The sequence below is a fragment of the Rhinatrema bivittatum genome, chromosome 12 (assembly GCF_901001135.1).
Source record: "Rhinatrema bivittatum chromosome 12, aRhiBiv1.1, whole genome shotgun sequence".
NCBI classification, from domain to species: domain Eukaryota; kingdom Metazoa; phylum Chordata; class Amphibia; order Gymnophiona; family Rhinatrematidae; genus Rhinatrema; species Rhinatrema bivittatum.
Genome location: NC_042626.1, coordinates 58,818,525 through 58,840,664, shown reverse-complemented (window position 1 = coordinate 58,840,664; position 22,140 = coordinate 58,818,525). Strand labels below are relative to the sequence as shown.

General features: G+C 49.1%; 1 protein-coding gene across 2 annotated transcripts in view; it reads left to right on the top strand.

Annotated features, from left to right (window-relative positions):
- Nucleotides 1-22,140, top strand: part of FMNL1 (formin like 1) — a 97,507-nt gene that overhangs the window by 36,603 nt on the left and 38,764 nt on the right. For both annotated transcript variants that reach the window (XM_029572545.1, XM_029572544.1), the window contains exons 4-15: nt 192-265; nt 921-1,004; nt 1,317-1,457; nt 3,845-3,953; nt 4,351-4,427; nt 5,336-5,429; nt 8,803-8,877; nt 13,229-13,339; nt 14,057-14,206; nt 14,431-14,532; nt 15,212-15,449; nt 21,237-21,560. In XM_029572545.1, the coding sequence (XP_029428405.1) occupies nt 192-265; nt 921-1,004; nt 1,317-1,457; nt 3,845-3,953; nt 4,351-4,427; nt 5,336-5,429; nt 8,803-8,877; nt 13,229-13,339; nt 14,057-14,206; nt 14,431-14,532; nt 15,212-15,449; nt 21,237-21,560 (1,579 nt within the window). The remainder of the gene's footprint in view (nt 1-191; nt 266-920; nt 1,005-1,316; nt 1,458-3,844; nt 3,954-4,350; nt 4,428-5,335; nt 5,430-8,802; nt 8,878-13,228; nt 13,340-14,056; nt 14,207-14,430; nt 14,533-15,211; nt 15,450-21,236; nt 21,561-22,140) is intronic.

Genomic DNA, 22,140 nt, shown 5'->3' with positions numbered 1-22,140 from the left:
ATCTGTCCTGTGGCCTCGACGCCCGGAAGAGGTGCCCAAGGAAATCCCCTGGCAACAACATTCTGCGCTGCTGTCTGACGCTGCTGTGTTTCTCGGCTCTGTTTTCCCTTGCAGGGTTGGGGGGGGGGGAGGGAGATTCAGTCGATGAAAGCTAGAATATAAAGCATCGTTGTTATTTGTTGAAACTACAGTTTAAGAGGCGGGTGCAGGAGTCCACGCAGGTGCTACGAGAGTTGGAGATCTCTCTGCGTACAAACTACATCGGGTGAGTGACCTTGTCCATGGGAAACGGAGGTCAGCACTGGTGATCCATGCCTTGTGCTGGGCAGGGGGGGTAGCTGGGGGTCACAGGTGGGCAAACCTGCCTTGCAGGCCTCGGGTCGGCTCTTGCCTTTTATCCCTGTTTCTATTTATTTTGTAAATGATTATCACGTCAAGCCCGGCCGCTTGTTTCTGGGCTTTTTCGGGTCAGCCAGCCTCCTGGGGCTGTGCAGCCTTTTATTCACAGCAACAATCCTAGGCTGAGAGGCATGGAGTGCAGCTCCCTTCTGAGCCCCTTGCCAAGTGCCTTCTCTGGTCATCCTGCAGGTGATGCTCTTGCCGATGGTCAGGGTTTCCTCCCTGGGGCTGCGAGCGTTGCCTTGGCACTGTTCCTAGCTCCCGCTGGCCAAAGGCTCAGGAGTCCAGGCTGAGAATCCAACCTGTGCGTCAGCCCGTGGGCCACTGGGCTGGCCCACTTGTCTCGCTCTTAAATAGCAAGAGGATGGAGGCAACAGCCAGAACCCGATGGTCACCCAAGCTCTCCACTTGAGGCAGAGGAAAAAGAAAAGATGCTCCTGGCTTCTGCCGGGATCACTTGTCTTGTCCTGGATCTTGTCTGGGTCAGCTGCCCTACTCACCGAGTTCCCCCTTCTCCATAGGTGGGTGCAGGAGTTCCTGAATGAAGACAACAAGGGTTTGGACGTGCTGGTGGAGTACCTATCCTTCGCACAGTGCTCTGTCACGTGAGTCCCGGCCGTGGTATGCCACAGCTCCTCATACAGAATCACAACCATAGGCCTACTGTCAAAGCCCAGCTGTCACAGTCCAGGATGAAGCCACGTGCCCGCAGTGCGACAGGCCTGCTCCCTTCGCTTGCATTTGACGGTGACGTTGCCCCGTGCATCCTGCTTCCACCTTTCGGTGGAGTCAACGAATGGAAACGAAGGGCTCGGTGATGGCCATTGTCCCAGCCTCTCGCATTCGCGGTCTCACCCTCGCACGTGCTCTCGCCACTTCACCCTCACTCACGCTTTCGTTTTCCTGCTCGGCTTCAGGTACGATATGGAGAACGTAGACAACGGACCAGCGAGTCCTGAGAAAAGCAAGTCCCTGGACCGGTCTGTAGAGGACCTCAGCAGGAACACATCCCCTTCCCCAACACACGGCTCCTCGAGGGTCCGGCATCTCACCGTCAGGTAACAGGAGACACGGGATCTGCTGTCTCAGGGCATGCCCTCCCCTCTCCTCTCATGCACGGCTCCTGCAGGGTCCAGTACCTCAATGTCAAGTAACAGGGAACATCCACTCCTCTTACAGGAGGTTACTGTGTCCTCAGTCTGGTTTTTGTTTTTGTGCCCCAATTTTTATCATGAGGGTCATTTTCATGATAAATCTGGATTGATTTTTGCACGAGAGCAAATCTTTGTGATTTTATCTTTATGACCTCCTCCTAAAAGATCCGTAATTCACTACTTTGTGAAGTTGCTCGTGTTCTGGAAGGGATCCAGCGTGCAGAGTGGAAGTGATCCTGCCGCCTTTCTGGGCAGCCACTAATTTATTTATTTCAATGTAAATGTACAGCATATACAGCTATGGACAAAGCTTCAAGCGGTTTACACAGGCACAACGAGGAAACGCAGGAAAGCAAGTGTGTGCGTGTACATGGAGGTGGCGGGGAGTGTCGGTGTGAGTGTGTACACAGTGATTGGGGGGGGTGGGGTATTTGGATGTCAGCCTAGGTACCTTTCTGTCGCTAGGGGTGCAGGGATCTAGTACCATGGTGCTTGCAGGCAGTACTGGATTTAGGGGTAAGCTACGCAAACTACAGTTTAAGGCCTTAGATTATGAGGGGCTTCTACATATAAAAAAGAAAGCACTAAATTTAAAAGTTTTATATTTTGGGGGGTAATGCTATGGGACCTCTTCAACGTGCCATAGCTTAGGGCCTCAGCAAGTCTTAACCTGGCCCTGCTTGCAGGCTGTGATAGCTCTTATAAGAATTATCCAAAGATGCTGCTCTGGAGAGCTCCTCTCCAGCCTCATCTTTGGGTGATCTCCACAGGAAAGAATCCAGTTGCCTCTATGTGTGTCTCCATATGGGCACGTGTGTGTGTCTATCACATGTCAGTGCATATATGTATCATGAGGGCAGCTCTACAGCCCTGGGAGATATTTTGCATTATTTTTAGCTGTTGGGGGAAGGCTGGCTTTGGGCGTTGTGTGATGCTATGTGTTGCCGCTTTCTGTATTGACTCATCTTTTCTCTTGGGTGCTGTGCCATGCTGTGTGTTGCTGCTGTTTGTACTGATTCTTCTCTCTTGTACACTGTGGCGTGTTGTGTGTTGCTGCTGTTTGTACTGATTCTTCTCTCTTGTACACTGTGGCGTGTTGTGTGTTGCTGCTGTTTGTACTCATTCTTCTCTCTTGCACACTGTGGCGTGTTGTGTGTTGCTGCTGTTTGTACTCATTCTTCTCTCTTGCACACTCTGGCGTGCTGTGTGTTGCTGCTGTTTGTACTCATTCTTCTCTCTTGCACACTGTGGCGTGCTGTGTGTTGCTGCTGTTTGTACTCATTCTTCTCTCTTGCACACTGTGGCGTGCTGTGTGTTGCTGCTGTTTGTACTGATTCTTCTCTCTTGCACACTGTGGCTTGTTGTGTGTTGCTGCTGTTTGTACTGATTCTTCTCTCTTGCACACTGTGGCTTGTTGTGTGTTGCTGCTGTTTGTACTGATTCTTCTCTCTTGCACACTGTGGCGTGCTGTGTGTTGCTGCTATTTGTACTGATTTTTCTCTCTTGCAAACTGTGGCGTGCTGTGTGTTGCTGCTCTTTGTACTGATTTTTCTCTCTTGCAAACTGTGGCGTGCTGTGTGTTGCTGCTCTTTGTACTGATTTTTCTCTCTTGCAAACTGTGGCGTGCTGTGTGTTGCTGCTCTTTGTACTGATTTTTCTCTCTTGCAAACTGTGGCGTGCTGTGTGTTGCTGCTCTTTGTACTGATTTTTCTCTCTTGCACACTGTGGCATGCTGTGTGTTGCTGCTCTTTGTATTGATTCTTTTCTGTTGCGTGCTGTGGGATTCTATGGGTTGTCACTCTCTATACCGACTTTCCTCTTCTTTTGCACGCTGCTCGCCTGGGATTTGCAATCTTCGGAATGGTAGGTCCCGGATGCAGGAGACTGATGGTGAGAAGTAGCATGGTTTTCCCTTCTTCACGAAAGATGGTAGTGGGAAGGAGCCCATTTCTCTTCCAGACATGGAAGTATCTCTGGAAGGGGCTGGTGCTAACTCTGTGTGGTTGTGCATGCTTGAGGTTCCAGCAGCTCTCCTTTCGTTTCCTCATCCTACCCCTCCCACTGTGACTTTGACCAAGTCACTTACCCCCTCCCAGCCTCTCTCCCCATCCCACAGTCAAACATTTAGGCTCTGGGCTCCCTGGGGTAGGGACCTTTGCAGGCATGTGAACTCTCTCTTGCACATTAATTACGTCATCAATTAAGAAACTGTGATCAGATCCCTCTCGTTAAGTGTTGCGTCTCTTAGTGTTCTCAGCCTCTTCACCTCATTCACTCTGTATTGCCCGCAGGCACACGATGCCGCATAGCAGGAAAGCGCTCCGCAACTCGCGCATCGTGAGCCAGAAGGATGACGTCCACGTCTGCATCATGTGCCTGCGAGCCATCATGAACTACCAGGTACAGACCAGTTTGAGCCCACCCTCCCGCCTCTGGGCTACCCCTTGCTCTCCCAGTCTCTGCCTTGCAGGGAGGCTCTGGGCCAGTCCTACTCGTTGCGTCCCAGTGCACTGAGGAATTTGTAGTCCCCTGTTTCTTATGTTGGAAATTCACACTACAGTTACCACAGTGCACCAACAGCATGTGAGATAGTCAGGATGGGCCTAAAATCTCCCTCCAGCGACTGGGTGGCTTGGCAGGGGCTCCTGGTTAAGTAGGGGAATGGACTTCAGGTTGAGCCAATTGCTCATTTATATGGGCGAGGGAGAGGCTTTTGCTGTTCAGCTGACTGTTTTGGTTGTATGAGAACGGCTAAAGTGTAATGTGCTAAAAAGGACGTGTTTTGGCCTTCCCGCAGTCTGGCTTCAGCCTCGTGATGAACCACCCATCCTGCGTCAATGAAATCACGCTGAGCCTGAACAATAAGAACCCCAGGTAGGCAATACTAGCACCTGCCACACGCATGGGAGCACTGTCCAGCTTTGACTCAGGTGTGCTGGCATCATTGACCCCCGAACGCACAGCAGTCTAGTGACATCGATCTTCTAGCACCGTCCATCCCTGGCACATGATGTACCACCATTATACCCACAGCCCCACTCTGAGAAGCCATCCAGAGTATGCTACCACCTGTCAGTGATGTGGGGAGTCATCTACATCTGGGTTGAATGTTGATGGCACAACTTGTTATAGGGTGATCATTGTAGTGATGATGATGATGATCATGGTAATGATGATGATGATGACGACGACATCAATGGTGATCCTGGTGATGGGATTATGGTCATGATGATACACTGAGATCATGATAACAATGGTGATCTTGATGGGGGAATTGCAGTGATTGTGGTGATAGTGAAGACATTGATGGTGATTATGGTGACGGGATCATGGGTGGTGATGGATCACAATGATGGAATTATGGTAATGGTGATGCCAGTGAAGACATTGATGGTGGGAATATGTCAATAATGCTGATGATGAGGATGATCATGCTGGTGATGTGTCTTTTTTAATGATCTTGCTAGTAGGATTACGGTCACACCAAAGATACCGGGGTTTCTGATGCTGTAAAAGCAGAGGATGCCTTGCACATAAAAACAGAGTTAGATCTGTCCTTAAATTTTATTTGAGAAACGAGTCCCTTGGAAACTCTGAGAAGCTTTTTGGCACTGATGAGCCCAGAAGTGATTTGATCTCTGTTTTGGTTGGCTGCAAACCTCACGTACTGGATATTGTAGCTCTAGAGTCTTTCCTCCAGGAAGAAGACAGGATTTTTTGGAGGATTTTGTGTTTTTCCTTTTAAAGATTGATTTTCCATCTCTCTGTGGTCTCCCATACAGGACGAAGGCGTTAGTATTAGAGCTGCTGGCTGCTGTATGCCTGGTACGAGGTGGGCATGATATTATACTGGCAGCTTTTGATAACTTCAAAGAGGTAAGGATTCTGGCGTATCAACACAGCTGCACCCTGGAGATGTAGGAATTAGTAACGCCAAAAGATGCAGGAGTTAGACCAGAAGCTAAACATTTAGACCAAGAGATGCAGGCGTTACACCTGGGGGACAGAGTTATAGACCAAGATTCAGTTGAGAGTTCAGTGCAGAGGAAGCAAACACTGCCCTCTCCCCAATACAAATTGTGTTCTCCCTTGCACTGCCTGCCTACTCCATCTCTCTTCCATCTGAGTCTCCTTCCAGTCCTTCTCTCTCTCTCTCTGTCTATTGTCTGCCTCCTGGCAGGTGTTGCTCATATTTCTCCTGAGTAAGCGAGAGCACCAGCACAGGAATTCTGGGCCTGAACCCCCATCCTGTCACCTCCATCTCCCTCAGCTGCTTTGGCAGAATGTGTGTGTGTGTGTGGGGGGGGGGGGGGGGGGGTGTTTGCTAGGTACCCAGCCCAGTCCCCAAGTGCCAGGGCCAGCGACGCTCAATGACCCAGCAACATGGCATCGGTCACATTTTCTTAATGTTCTCATAATTGTAGCTAATTTGTTATTTATTGTGTGTGAGTCTGTGTGTGTGTGTGTAGGGGGTGACTCTCCTTTTCACACAATATGGGGCTTCTGGTCTGCTTTATTTTAGGGAAACTATATTTACATTACATTTACATTTAATGGAATTTATGAATTCCTAAACACTAAGCGATGAATAAGAATACATTCATAAAATAATACAAATAATATCAATAAATGTGAAATAAATATATAATTAAAACATAAACACACTCTTAAAACATACATTAATGCAAATAAAATCAGTATAAAAAGGCATATTTAGTAAAATAGACAGAGAATTACAAACAAATAAATGAAACCTAAAATTAAAAAATAAGCCAGGTTAAACAATAAGGTCTTAACTAAAACCACAACTGGACCAGCCTGTGCTGAAATGCTGGAGCCATGGGTGATGGGGAGTGCAGGAACTGTTCACCAGGACACTAAAGTGCTCTGGCAACCAGCTAATGTCAGCTGTGTTTAGCTCTGGCGGCCACTCCATTGTATGCTGAAACTGGAGCTAGGAAGGGAGTTACATAGGGGTGGGGAGAATATATTTGAGGTGCAGGGCACCATGGCCAAGAGCTGTAACCAAGATAGGATGAGCAGCAGAAGTGTCAGCCCTAGGGCTGCCAACCAGTTCCGTTCCATAAGAGACAGGGTGAGCCAGGCCTGCTTTTGCCCTAGTGCATGTAGGGACTTGTAGTTCCTGCCTTTTTTTTTTTTTTTTTAAGAGAAATTGGAAGTCCATAGGTGCACAGGGATAAACCCAGGGCTGGCTCAGCCTGACACAGAGCTTGTTGATGACCTTAGCAAGCAAGCAGCAACCTACTTCACCCTAAGCAGTAATTTTAGGATTTTCTTATTCATTTCAATTTAGATTTTATTCACTTTGTAAGTTTTGAAACTCATTCATGTTTAAAACAGACAAGACAAGTCTATCTTGCAGCACTGCAACTAGCTTATTGCAAATGGATCATTTTACTATCTTTATATACTCAGATTGGGATTTAAACAGCATTTTCTTACATCTCTGTATCACAAAGCATTGTACTTCCAGCGCAGCCACCTCCAGGGGAGGCTGCAATGCTTTATGCACCGTGCTGGAGGTTCAGGAAGGGGTGGACTCAAGATACTGCAGGGGGATAAAGGGACATGTCCCAGGTCCACCTACCTGGGACATGTCCCTCCTGCTTAATATCCTGGCAATATTAAGTCGGAGGAACAAAAGGTTAAAAAAAAAAAAAAAAAAAAAAGTGTGTCAGCGGGTCAGGTTAGGGAAACGGACTCTGGTAAAATCGGGCGTCTGCTTCCCTAACTCGCTGACAGCCACCTCTCCTGGGCCAAGGAGGCGCTAGGAACGCGCAATTGTCCCTAGCGCCTCCTTTTAGCCCGACCCCCTCATTTGCATGCTGTATCGCGCGCCCAGGAGACGGGGGCTTAGCGCACATTGAAAGAGCGGGCGCTGAAAACGGACGCGCTTTGTTGTAGCGCATCCGTACTGAATCGTCCTGTAAGTGCAGAGAGCATGCGGAGCTGACGTTCCCAGCTCTGCTCTGATCATTATTCTGCCTTTGCAGATGAGCTCCTTGTAAAGGCGAAGATTAATCTATTGAGAGGAATTTTATTTTCTGTCTCCCTAGAGAGGGGCGTTCAGATGCTCTCTGGTGCACAGCGCAAAAATCTGCTCCCAGTCCCCCTCTCCCTCCTCCTGCCTGCCTGCCCGCCCGCCCCACTATCCATCCACAATGACCAGACCCCCCACACTACAGGGTGTAATTAGTACAGTGGCAGAACCACATCACTTCGCCAGGCAATTAATCACAGGAATCTGCGTCAAAGTTCAAATGCCAAGGACTGGGGCTTTCCATCTGAAGAATGGCATCCGATTTCTGCAGAGCTGCTGAGCTGCCAGCAGAACTTGTGAATGAGAGAGAGGGATTGTCAAGGTGCATCTGCATCTTTCAGGGATATCTCTGTCTTTAAGGGGTACCTGCCCTAGTCTGTAGTAGCAGAAACAGCACAGAGGCTGGTGGCACCCTGGAGTAACAGATTTATGGGGGCAGAAGCTTTGGAGGACATTGTATGCCTTATTCAGTGCCTGCATATTTACCCACCTGCTGTAGCACACCTCCTGCATCTGACCAGGTGAACTCTGGGCCTGGAAAACTCATGCCTCAATAAACTGCTTCGTCTCTAAGATGCCACCCGCCTCTGGGTCCTTGGGGCTGTCCGAGTTCGGGGCTACTCTATATAAGCTGTTCCATGCAGCCAGTGAATGTGTTGACATTTCTGTCTTGTGCAGCTCTGTGGATCTTGCAGGTGCTGTACAAATAATTCGTATCACACACACAGATGCCAAGGATATTGTGGGAGTTGTAGTCCCCGTGTCTTCCATGTGAACTCAGCACTGTAGGGATCAGGATGCATGAGGGGGGGGGGGGGGGAACTGTTGGAAATCCAGGACTGGTTCCTGCCTGAACTCCTGTCCTAGTTTCCCAGGCACCTGTGCTGCTAGCCCCCACCCTCCTGTCTTTCTGCTCTACACCAGAGTGGCCCTCACCCCCTTTTAAAGCAGTATATGAACTGCAAGCCCTAGCGCCAGGGATGTCTCTGTGGAGCGTGGAGGGGAGCTTATCTCTCCTCTGAGCAGAGCCTGGCACCGGGGAATGTGAAGCGCGTTTATCATTTTCGCACCAGCCCCTCTTCGGGGTGGCACTGCGTCTGGACGGGCAGAGCAGGAGCGCCACCTGCTGGCCACTTCCCTGCCCTGCCTTAACCCTTCCTCATGCTCTCTTGGTTGCTCTCCTTAAAGGTCTGCGGAGAAAAGAACCGATTTGAAAAGCTGATGGAGTATTTCCGGCACGAGGACTGCAATATTGACTTTATGGTGAGCCTCTTCTGCCTTGTTTTGGGGGAGGGAGATGATGTTGGCACTTTCCTTGGTAAAGGGGGTCTCGGTTGTGTCCAGCCTCTGCTCCCTCTGGTAATCCAGGGAATTTTTGGGGAAGGGGATCACGGAGCCGATTTTTGGGCAGGGCAGCGTGTGGGCAGATTTGCGTGGACGCTTCCTGGCTGCCTCGCACAGTCCGTTTTGTTGTGACCCGGAGTTAGGGGACAAAAAAGAGTTGGGTCAGGATTTGTGCTTGCCCAGCTAAGTCTGTATTATTATTGACAAATATTCAGGATAAATGGCACAAAACACCCCCTCCCCCCCCCCCCACACACACACACATGCAATGCGTAATTTTAAGTAGCCACTTATAGCAGGTAAAAGAGAAGTAGAACAAGTGTGGGATGCACCAGGGCATTACAAATGCAAGATGAAATGGATGGAGCCATGTGCAGTCGAGGGAAAATCAGAGTATCAAAATAAAATGCATATTTTGGGATTTGAGGCCAGGTCTGGTCCTGTGGCCCGAGTCCTTCCACTTTCCTTCTTACTAGTTTCCTTCTTACAAGTTGGCAAAAAGTCAAGCGGAAGAGAGGATTGCCAAGGAGATAAAAAATGGTGACAAAACATTTTTCAGATACATCAGCGAAAAGAGAAAAGTCCATAGTGGTATAGTGAAATTGAAAGGTGGAAATGATCAATGTGTGGAGAGAGACGAAGAAATGGCAGAAATATTAAATGAATACTTCAGCTCTGTATTCACTAAAGAAGACCCTGGAGAAGGACCATTTCTACACAAGAAGCTGGAGGGTAGTGGAATAGATGAAAATCATTTTACAGTAGAAAATATATGGGAAGAGCTAAAGAATCTGAAAGTGGACAAAGCCATGGGGCCTGATGGGATTCATCCAAGGATTCTGAGGGAGCTCAGAGATGTGCTGGCGGGTCCGCTGTGTGACCTGTTCAATAGATCCCTAGAAACGGGAGTGGTGCCGAGTGATTGGAGAAGAGCGGTGGTGGTCCCGCTTCACAAGAGTGGGAACAGAGAAGAGGCTGGTAACTACAGACCGGTTAGCCTCACTTCGGTGGTGGGAAAAGTAATGGAGTCACTGTTGAAAGAGAGAATAGTGAAATATCTACAGTCTGGAGAATTGATGGACCAGAGGCAGCATGGATTCACCAGGGGAAGATCCTGTCAGACAAATCTGATTGACTTTTTCGACTGGGTAACCAAGGAATTGGATCAAGGAAGAGCGCTAGATGTCATCTACTTGGATTTCAGCAAAGCTTTTGATACGGTTCCGCACAGGAGACTGGTGAATAAAACAAAAAGCTTGGGAGTGAGTGCCGAAGTGGTGACCTGGATTGCAAACTGGTTGACGGACAGAAGACAATGCGTGATGGTAAATGGAACTTTCTCTGAAGAGAGAGCGGTTTTAAGTGGTGTACCGCAAGGATCGGTGTTGGGACCGGTCCTGTTCAATATCTTTGTGAGCGACATTGCGGACGGGATAGAAGGTAAGGTTTGTCTTTTTGCGGACGACACTAAGATCTGCAACAGAGTGGACACGCCGGAAGGAGTGGAGAGAATGAGACGGGATTTAAGGAAGCTGGAAGAGTGGTCGAAGATATGGCAGCTGAAATTCAATGCCAAGAAGTGCAAAGTCATGCATTTGGGGAGTGGAAATCCGAATGAACTGTATTCGATGGGGGGGGAAAGGCTGATGTGCACGGAGCAGGAGAGAGACCTTGGGGTGATAGTGTCTAATGATATGAAGTCGGCGAAACAATGCGACAAGGCGATTGCAAAAGCCAGAAGAATGCTGGGATGCATAGAGAGAGGAATATCGAGTAAGAAAAGGGAAGTGATAATCCCCTTGTACAGGTCCTTGGTGAGGCCTCACCTGGAGTACTGTGTTCAGTTCTGGAGACCGTATCTACAAAGAGACAAGGACAAGTTGGAGGCGGTACAGAGAAGGGCGACCAGGAAGGTGGAGGGTCTTCATCGGTTGACATACGAGGAGAGATTGAAGAATCTAAATATGTACACCCTGGAGGAAAGGAGGAGCAGGGGTGATATGATTCAAACTTTCAGATACTTGAAAAACTTTAACGATCCAAAGACAATGACAAACCTTTTCCAACAGAAAAAAATCAGCAGAACCAGAGGTCACGAGCTGAGGCTCCAAGGAGGAAGACTAAGAACCAATGTCAGGAAGAATTTCTTCACGGAGAGAGTGGTGGATGCCTGGAATGCCCTTCCGGAGGAAGTGGTGAAGTCCAAAACTGTGAAGCACTTCAAAGGGGCATGGGATAAATATTGTGGATCCATCAGGTCCAGAGGACGCATATAAAGAGCAGGTAGTAAAATACTGCACGGAGCGGCAGTAGCCACAGAGGCATTCACGGAGCGGGATGCCAGTGGCCAGTGGTAGGTGTCCACCTTCATGGAGCGGAAGGATGTAGGGCTGTCATCTCCCAATTAAATAAAAAACAAAACAGGGATGGGATCCATCAGGTCTAGAGGACACATATAAAGAGCAGGTAGTAAAATACTGCACGGAGCGGCAGTAGCCACAGAGGCATTCACGGAGCGGGATGCCAGTGGCCAGTGGTAGGTGTCCATATAAAGAGCAGGTAGTAAAATACTGCACAGAGCGGCAGTAGCCACAGAGGCATTCACGGAGCGGGATGCCAGTGGCCAGTGGTAGGTGTCCACCTTCACGGAGCGGAAGGATGGAGGGCTGTCATCTCCCAATTAAATAAATAATAAAAAAACCCAGGGATGGGATCCATCAGTTCTAGAGGACGCATATAAAGAGCAGGTAGTAAAACACTGCATGGAGCGGCAGTAGCCACAGAGGCATTAACGGAGCGGGATGCCAGTGGCCGGTGGTAGGTGTCCACCTTCACAGAGTAGAAGGATGAAGGGCATCCATCTCCCAATTAAAAAAAGAAAAGAAAAAAAAGAAAAAAAAAAACAGGGATGGGTTCATGGGCTTATAGGTATTACCAATTATTAGGCTTTTCAATATTTGATGATAGTTAATGTGACTTTCAAGGCATTCTTCACTTTCAGTGCATGTCCGGCATGACTCCTTGCTTCAATGACAGGGGAAAAGAAAAACTGATACTTCACACATTTCCAGCATTGCCCTCTGCTTCATGGCAGAGAGCTATGCTGCCGCTTACCCAACTAATCAAACTTAATATTTCACTTGGAAGCAGCTCCAGCACTGCTCTCTACATTAATGGTGGGGGTGAAAAGGGAATTAGAACATAAGGTTACTAAGAGCCAAGAGAAACAGTTAAGTATGAGAACAAATGTGTGAAGCTTGCTGGGCAGACTGGATGGACCGGTTGGTCTTCTTCTGCCGTCATTTCTATGTTTCTATGTTTCTATGTTTCTAAGTGGGAGCAGGAAATCTAGGCCCGGCTCAGCTCTGTCCTTGCTTAGAAAGCAGTTTCTCTCTGCAGCACTCTCAGGAGTGCACATACTAAAGCTGCACTGTCAAGTCCTCCACGGAAGTCTTGAGCAGGCCAGGGAATGGAACGAGGATCGCCGTCGTTTGTATGGCTCCTTTCGGCCGGGCAGGTGGGCACTTAGAAAAGCAGTTCTGCTGCTGCCGGTCCCTGTGTTGGTTTCCTGAGGATCGTGTTCTGTGTAACATCACAGGGTGTTTGCAGGCCTTGTGCTACAGTCAAAATGATCATGTCTGTCTGACCGTCTGCCTCTGCAATACAGACCTGGGTAAAGAAAGATCCTGAAAAAAAACCAAAAAACCTTGACACGTAATCTATTACCAACCTGCAGCACAAAGACTGATTCTGAGTAGAACCTGAGCAGATGTGAGTTGGGGAAGGGGAGGTGGATAGAGATGACCCCCACGGCTTCTGATGTTGCAGTGTGGCTCTGAGCAGTGCAGAGAGCGATACTAAGCAGAGCCGTGCACGCTGGATGGGAGGTCAGGGGAACTTACTGCTTTAATGCTTCCGTTCTTGGTGACTCTGCTCTTGGAATAATGATCACGGCAAAATCTTCACACATTCATTCCCTCTCCTAAAAAAAACAGTTAACTGAGAGAGAAAAAAAATACAGATTGACTGTGGTAGACTAAAAATAATTCTTCTCACCACCTGGTCTTGCATCCCCCTCCTCCCACCAGCTGCGAAAGCGGTGCCTCTAATAAAAAAAACAAAAAAAAAACCATGTGCCATTGCAAATCCCTTGGAAGCTAACGTGTTGTCTTGTAGACATGGACTCCCTGTCAGAGTCACAGAGACAATTCTTTTTTTTCTCGCATAACCACCCAGTCCAACCCCTTCCGTGTCCTCTCCCTCCGTACAGGTGGCCTGCATGCAGTTCATCAACATCGTGGTCCATTCCGTGGAGAATATGAACTTCCGGGTTTTCCTCCAGTACGAGTTCACCTACCTTGGACTAGATGACTATCTGGAGGTGAGACCAGGCAGGGAGAAGAAAGTTGAGAAATAAACAAGGTGGCTGGACCTGCCTTTAGGACTCTATCTCGGTTTGAGAGAAGGGGGGAGACATGTAACCTTCGCCATGGTCAGAAGCTTCCCTGAATAGATAAGTGTAAAACATGGGAGGAGAGGAAGACTCCAGTGCCATCCTCAAGAGGAGCTGCCTCCTGGTGCACTCCTAGCTGGAGAGCAAATTTAGACCCAAATGGATTATGAAATGGTTTACCTTGAAGATGCTTTACTGGTGCTCTAATTGGAAGGTGCTCTTCTATTTCATGACGTTTGGGCAGAGATGGCAAACGGCATAAAATTAATTCTCCTGGTTCAGTGGAAGCTTGTTCAAAATTAATTTCTGTTTTAGATATTTTTTTTAAGTTATTTTTAGATCAGCATTCCAATTTTAGCTTAAGATGGTTTACAGCGTTTTTCAGGGACAATAGTTTAATACCCAGTGAGACAAGAAAAACTACCTTGAACTGTGAATGCATGACTTTCTTTTTAGCTGGTGCTGCTTAATGCAGTTCAGATGGAGTCAGCGCCTTGGTGAGAAGGTCAGGACAGATGCCTGTATGCTGTCAGGACTAGGTGAACTTGGGATACGTTTGAGAACACCAAGCTCATGACACGTTGGCTGCTGGGTCTCCAGGAAGGCTGGGATTGTGCTCAAGCACCTGTTGTTTGTTTCCTGCAGAAACTAAAGTTCTCGGAAAGTGACAGGCTGCAGGTGCAAATCCAGGCGTACCTGGATAATGTCTTTGATGTCGGTGCACTGTTGGAGGACACCGAGACCAAGAATGCTGTGCTGGAGCATGTGGACGAGCTAGAGGAACAAGTAGCCCAGGTGAGTACCCTAGGAGAGGAGAAGGAGCTGTAGATACGAGGCCTGGCAAGGGCTCCTAGCATGCTCTAGAGAAGATAGGATGATAAATGATTCTTGGAGCATGAGTTCTCCCCAAGAAGCCCCATGACGGTTAACTGAATGGAGGCGTCACATTTTCCCCTGACCTGACAATGCTGTCTTGGCTTTTGATTCTGTGGGCATATGTGGCGCGTCTTGTTTTACAGCTCACGGACAGGCTCCAAGACACGGACAACGAGTACATGGGGAAGATTGCGGAGCTGGAGAAGCAGCTGACCCAGGCACGAAAGGAGCACGACACGTTGCGGGTGAGCCTGGACTCAGGCTGTGCGGGAGGGTTCGCTCTGTTCATGCCGCATGTGGATCTCTCTGCCGCTTATCTGTACACACACTGTGCAGGCTGTTTATATTTATATCTTATACGTGGGCTCAGTAACCATTCTATGAATATCTTAAAATGAACTTTGAAAATGCACTGCATTAACTTTGCTTGTGTTCAGAACCTTAAACCGTGCTCCGCTGGTAACGCGTCGCTGCGCCGGCTCGCCTGTGGCCCCTCGGAGGTGACTGATGGCTGCGCGATGACGTCACAGAGGCGCTCAGACATATACAGCAGCCACGTTAGAAACTAACTCTTGCAATTCACGACATAGAGAACATGAGATTCTGTTAACCAGACATGGAAATGGCGGGGCTTTAGCATCAATGAGCTACAGAAATCCCTTTCCACACTCCTGCACACTGAGAAGGAAGCTGCTATTTAGTGTTGTATATTACCTTCATTTAACCTTGCTTGGCGGTTTTGTTGCTTCCAAATAAAGGTGTACAAAGCTTCAGACATCAGGAGGGTGGAAGTAATTCACAAAAAAAACCATTTTTATTTTTTACTTTAAAAATAGCGTCTTAATTTTGACTTCCAATAGCAACACCCTTACTCCCCTTTCCTCTGGTATAAAGTGACGCTGTCCCTTTGATCCTCATGTGCAGGAAAAATTAAGCCAGGTGAGCCTCACGCAGCAGGACGGCAGGGAGCGGCCACAGCCGAAGCCCCTGCAGCAGCAGGCCGCTCTGGAGCGAAGCCTGCAGGAGCTGGAGGACCACGGCTTGATCCGCATCATGCAAGGTCTAGAGGGAGATGTTGCTATCGAGATCCTGCCTGGATCCAGGATAAGGAGCCCACCGCTGGGCGTGGTCACTCTCGAAGCCTCGTCCTCCAGCAGTACAGGTATAGCAGGCAGTGCCCGGAGCGGTGCTGCGAGGGTTAAATCTTAACCCTGCTACTGAACTTCACAGAAGTGAGAAAAAGACCAGAGCGGAGGGTTAGGCAAAACCCAGCACCACAATTTGTGCAGCGCCTCAAGGTTGCCAACTCACCTGGAGGTCCCTCTTCAAAAGCCATATTCAGACACTTATCTGTCTAAACTATAGCTGGATTAAAAAAAAAAGGGGTGTTTTGGGGGCGTTCCAGGGAGGGGCTGAGATATCTGGCTAACCTAGCTGAAGATGGAGTATATCTGGCTAGGTCAGCTGGATAACTTTAGACCTACTTCCGAGGGCTTGTTTAACACTCGGGACCGGGGCCTGATGTAGAATGCCAGGCCTCAATCTTTAAAAAGGGTTTTGGGGAGGGGCAAGAGGAAGTGGCCTGACCGAGCCTTAATATCATGCTTTGGGGAGAGGATTGTGCTTTTATTTACTCAGCTAATGACAGTGCTACTTAGTTGGATATCTTTTAAAGATATCCGGTTAAGTAGCACGTTATTCGGCCATGCAAGGCCGGATAACTAAAATCCTAGCCGGCTATGTTTTTAATTATATCAGCCTAACGTTCCCGAACATACCCAGATCAGTCCAGACCAGTGGGTTTTGCATCCTTACCAGCAGATGAAGGCAGAGAACAAACAGCTTTGAGGCACTGCTACATATCCGAAAGTGTCACCTGCAGTCCTTCAGTATTTCTCTGTCTCCAGCAGATGGCAGAGGTGCATCCCTGCAGTTCTGACTGAAAGAACTTGGGAGATTGAGAAGTTTGGGATCAGCTCCCCCGAGGCGTTAAGTTCCTTGGTGGGACCATCCCTCGGGTTGAGCCGGAAGACCCGGGGGGTTGGATACCCCTAACTATTGTGGCCCGCTACCTCCGGAGATCTTGATAGCCAGGGGACTGGCTCACTCTGGGTCTTCCGAAGTCCCCTCCTGTCTGCTGCTGTCTCTATTCAGGGAAGTACCTGTTTTTGTTCCTTGATTTAAGTTTCTTTTATTTAAAAAGAAAAAAAAAAGAAAGACAAAGTTGTTGTTTGTTTTTTTTTTGCTGAGGCTGAGGAGAGAGAAGGGAAAATTGGCCTGAGTTTCAGTACCGGGGCGGTGATCCGGCGGGAGCTGCCGGGTTTGGCAGGGGGGTGAGGACGAGTTGTGCCGCGTGTTTTTCCCCAGTGGGGAAATCTCTTAGGGTGCGCCACGCTGGTCGCACAACACTCGGGCTGCCGCTGGTTTTTTCCCCTGTGCGCCGCTTGTGTCGGTGCGATTGTGCGCATCCCACGGCTCGGCAGTGCAGTCACACGGTGCGGCCTTCTGCGCAGTGGTGCACATGGGCCACGTGGCGATCGCTGGCCTCATGGCGGATAAGCCGTGCATGGAGGCTTACAAGGCCTGTGGGCTCTGGTCGGCCCGATTGAATTCCCGCTCCCTCTGCACAGGTTGTTCCTCGGGGGAGGAGGGATCCAAGGCCAGGGAGGCCTTGCAGCCCATGAGGGCCATGGCGGTTGCCAAAGGGGGGTGGGGGGTCTCCCTTGTATCTGCATCCGCGGGGGATCGCAGCCAGGGGACCCTGGCCGGCCGGTAGTCCAGTGAATCCCCTCCCCCTCTCTCTCTTGTGGGGCAGGGGTCAGAAGCAGTCCAAGAAGGGGGGGGGGGTCTGACTCGGAGGCTAGTCTCCTTGAGCAGGGGATTGAAGATCCGTAGGGGTTTCCCCCGAATTTGTCCTGCTGCTGCACCAGGCTTTCCTGGCTAGGGAGGGTGCAGGTGTGAGGAGATCCAGGGAGAGAAGACCAGTGCCACCCAAAAGACCTAGGATGGTTTCGGCGGGTGGGTCTGGAGACTTGCCTAAGCGTCTGGGGTTACGTGGCTCTTGTGCGGAGGGTGACCCCCCAAGGATCTGGATGACTCGGATGAATTGCAGGAGGACCCTGCATCTCTGCAGGGGTGGATCAGGTTGGGGGTCAGGCCCTGGATCCGGAGGGAAATAAGGATGAACCAGAGCTCAGTGAGAGGCTCGTGTCCGAGGGGGATGATCATTGGGTGGTCAACCTGTCTAACAAGGAGGAGCTTCGTCCCCTAATTCCTCAGGTTTTGGAGGAATTGGGGATAAAACTGACTCAGGAAGAGTTGGACAATGAAGGCGTTAATCCGGTCCTGGATGGGCTGCAGGGTCCGCCTAGTGCCTTTACATTGCATGAAAAGATTCAGAAGCTGATCAGCTGGGAGTGGGATTTCCCAGAAGCGAGCTTTAAGGTCGGTAGGGCGATGGCAAAGCTTTATCCACTGATGGAAGAACATTTGGAGCACCTGAAGACTCCTAAAGGTGGATGTGGCAGTCTCTGTGGTGATCAAGAAAATCATGATTCCGGTGGCGGGGTCCGCTAATCTTCAGGATGTGCAGGACTGCAAATTGAAAATTCAATTAAAGCGCATGTTTGAGGTGTCAGCCTTGAGTCTGCGAGCCGCGGTGTGTGCTAGTATGATTCAGCGGGCTTGCTTGTGCTGGAGTCAGAAGCCATGGAGGGTGGATCTGGAGGCTCCAGACTGAGTGGTAGTGACTATGGATGCCAGTCTCAAAGGCTGGGGAGCAGTGTGCCTGGGTTGATCTGCCCAGGGTCTTTGGTTAGTGGCGGAGACAGCCTGGTCCATCAGTTGCCTGGAGACGAGGGTGGTGTGCAGGGCTCTGGAGGTGTTTCTGCCTCTGGTCCAGGGTCGCATGGTTTGAGTGTTTTCGGACAATGCGACAACGGTGGTGTACATCAACTGCCAAGGAGGAACGAAGAGTCATGCTGTGGCGCGGGAGACCCAGCTTTTGTTTGTGTGAGCGGACCGTCACCTTGAGGGAATTGCGGCCTCCCACGTGGTGGGAGTAGACAACTTGCAGGCGGATTTCCTAAGCAGGCAAAAGCTGGATCGTGGAGAGTGGGAGCTGTCCTCTGAAGCCTGGAACCGCATTTGTACCAGATGGAGTGTTCTTCAGCTGAACCTTATGGCGACGTGGGCCAATGCAAAGACGGCGAGATTCTTCAGTTGCAGAAAGGAAGTCTGTTTGGTAGGACTAGATGCTCTAGTGTGCCCAATGCTGAAGGGGATCTTTCTGTATGTGATTTCTCCATGGCCACTCATAGGTCAAGTGTTACGGTGCATAGAGGAGCATCCAGGGACAGTGGTACTGGTGAAGCCGGAGTGGCCATGCCATCTATGATTTGCAAATCTAGTGTATCTGGCGGTGGACGAACCTCTACAGTTTATCTGTCAGGATTGCTGCAACAGGAACCCATATTTTTGGATCTGGAGGATTACTTTTGTCTCGGCTTGGCTTTTGAGAGGCGGCAATTGCACGTGAAGGGATATTCGGAGTCGGTAATTTCTACCCTTCTCCAGGCTAGGCGACCTTCCACTTCTATGATGTACGTCAGGGTTTGGAAGGTATTTTGAGGCCTGGTGCCTGCAGCAGCGACTGGCTCCTCTGTCGGCGACAGTACCACAAATTTTGTTCTTTCTGCAACAGGGCTTGTCCAAAGGTTTGGCGTGTAGTTCACTCTGTGTCCAGGTTTCTACCTTGGGTTGTCTAAGGGGAAAATTACAGGGCAGGTCTTTGGCTTTCCATCCCAATGGAAAGCCAAAGGTGGTTAAGCATTTGCAGCCTCCAGTCTGGAAGGTGTGTCTGGAGTGGAACCTCAACATATTCTTGCGGGCTCTCTGTGAGTTGCCCTTTGAGTCTTTAGGACAAGCTTCTTTGAAGGGCCTTATGTTGAAGACTGTGTTTCTGATTGCTATTTGCTCAGCCAGAAGGATTTCGGAGCTTCTACTGATAGGGTGACATTGCGTACGGTTCCTTCTTTTTTTGCTGAAAATTGTTTCTACCTTCCATGTAAATCAGACAGTTGAATTGCCGGGATTTCCGGATTGGTCTAGAGATTCTTCGAAGGATAGAGATCTCCATTTTCTGGATGTGCATCACACTCTGTTGCACTATTTGAAGGTCACTAACTCCTTTTGGCAATAAGACCATCTCTTTGTGGTGTTCAGTGGAGCAAAAAAAGGAGAGAGAGCTTCTTAAGCTACCTTGACTTGTTGGTTGAAGGAGGTGATCTGTTTGGCCTATGTTTGTAAGAGTTGTGCCATTCTGACAGGTCTAAAGGCACACTCAACTAGAGCTCAGGCAGCTTCTTGGGCGGAGTTTCAGTTGGTGTCTCCCCAAGAAATCTGTAGGGCCGCAGTGTGGTCCTCGCTTCATACTTTCACCAAGCATTACCGATTGGATGTTCGGGCGCAAGAGGATTTGACTTTTGGTAAAAGTGTGTTGAGAGTGGGTCTTTCGGTTCCCGCCCGGTGTAGGGTTGCTTTAGTATAACCCACTGGTGGAGACTAATCTGGGTATGTTCAGGAAAGGAAAATTGGTTCTTATCTGCTAATTTTCATTCCTGTAATACCACAGATCAGTCCAGAGACTCGCCCTGATATTGCTGCTGAAAGACTGATTTTCCTGGTATTTATACACTATATATCAGACAGTTTTCTCATCATTTTGATCAGTTAGGTTTGTTGTGTAAAGCGGTTGACAGACTGTTTTGGTACTGGAGTTATGTTGGTCTCCAGTTCAGGGGATCCAACTCTGAGTTTTCCTGGTTCGCCTTGGTAAAGGAGAATGTTATCTAATCTTTGTCTTGGATACAGGTCAATATTGAGGGACTGCAGGTGGCACTCTCAGTTATGTAGCAGTGCTTCAAAGTTTTAGTTTCTGCCTCCATCTGCTGGTAGAGATGCAAAACCTACTGGTCTGGATCTGTGGTATTACGGGAACGAAAATTAGCAAGTAAGAACCAATTTTCCCATATCTGGTTATATATAGCCGGATAACTTTAGGCTGGTATATTCAGTGGAACGTTTATCCCACTGAATATATGGAACAAGTTATCCAGCTAACTTTAGCTGGATAACTTGAGATCTGAGGCTAGTTCTGACTTTCTGGCATACACATACTCCCTGGTGCCTTTTAGCACCCAAGGTGAATGTTCCCGCTCAGCTACACAGGGCCTCCGCCTAGTGTCACTCCAGTTGTCTCACCGTTTGAACTTTACGGAGGCCCCTATAGTCTTGTGGATTCTGTCTCGCCCCGCACAGTGAGCCAGCCGGCATGGCTCCAGGGGGTTAAAAGGCATTCGGAACCTCCTGTGCAGGTTAGCAGGAACATTGCCTGCAGTGCCGATTTCAAATGGAAAAAACCGCTCTGGGAGGTCAACTCAAAAACAAAACCAAAAAAACAGAGCAGGCTCATAGAACTGGGTCACTGTCATTAGCACTGCTAGTGCTGAAGAAAGGAACGAGTACCTGGGGAACAACAAACCACCTGCACCTGCGGGAAGCCTATGCTTATATAACCACGCTGGGTGGAGAGAAACAGTCAGGTCCCTTTCTAGATTTTGCTACTGAGCCACAGATAAAAGCAGCGGGGGGTTGGGGGGGCTGATAAAAAAAAAAAAAAAAAGCAGAGGGGGATGTGATTTGGTTTTGAGGATTGCTTGGTAAAAGTGCCCAGTGACGAGAAGGCAATCTTGGGTGATGGGTAACTACTTTGCGGACTGCTCCAGTTCCTGCTGTCTGGTATTTTGCTGTACACTAAAGTTACAGCGTCTTACTCTTACTCTTTTCAGAAATGGAATAGATTGTTTTAACACAGTTGAAGTATAGAATTGTAACTTTTTCTCTGGAGATTTTTTTAAATAACTGCTTTTTTTTCTTTTTCACTTTTCAGATATCCCTTCCCCTCCTCCTGCTGCCTTAACAGCACCACCACCTCCCCCGCTCCCACCATCGACAGCTGCCATTTGTGCTCCAGAAGCACCACCATGCCAGCTGGAAACAGCGGCATCTGAGCCACCCCCTGCTCCTCCCCTTCCCGTCAGCAGTGCCCCTCCCCCTGCCCCGCCCCTTCCTGCCAGTGGCACGGTGCCTCCCCCTGCCCCTCCGCCCCCACCTCCTCCTCCAGCCTCCGGGATGAATGGCCCAGCCCCACCACCTCCACCCCCTGGAGGCCTGACGGGTGCCTTGAACTGCCCGGACCTGGCAGTCAACCCAGGTGAGGCTCAGGGTATCATTTACCATGGTTCGGCCTTTGATCTCATTGCTTAGTTATGGATCACATGCTGCCCAAACCAGCTGGAACACTAACGAAGGTGATTTGATATTTTTTCTCAGGTGAACAGATACAAGTTCATAGTATTAATAAACCCAATATTTAGAGGTGCAATAGAGAGTGAATGTTGCTTGGGGGAGAGAATGCTGCCGCTGAGATGATGGAATTTTGAAGGTCTGTTTGGTGGGGAGGGGTGGGAGAAGAATAAAGGTTTATTGAATAGAGGATAGCTAAAAGGCTTTTCATGGTAAATAAGTATCCTAACAGGTAGATTTTAAAAGCGTTGCTCGCACAAAACTGCCCACATAGGCACGGGCAATGTAGATTTTAAAGAGCCACAAGGTGCATGCGTATATACCAGTGCGTTTGTCAAAATTAAGAGGGTGGAAATGAGGTGGAGCATGGATGAGATCTGGGTGTTCCAGGGCGGGGCCAACAGTTACACGCCTAAGGCCAGAGATTGCGGCGTGCATCGTTTTGGGATCCATGTAACTTTACAGCTGCTCCAGACGAGGAGCAAGTC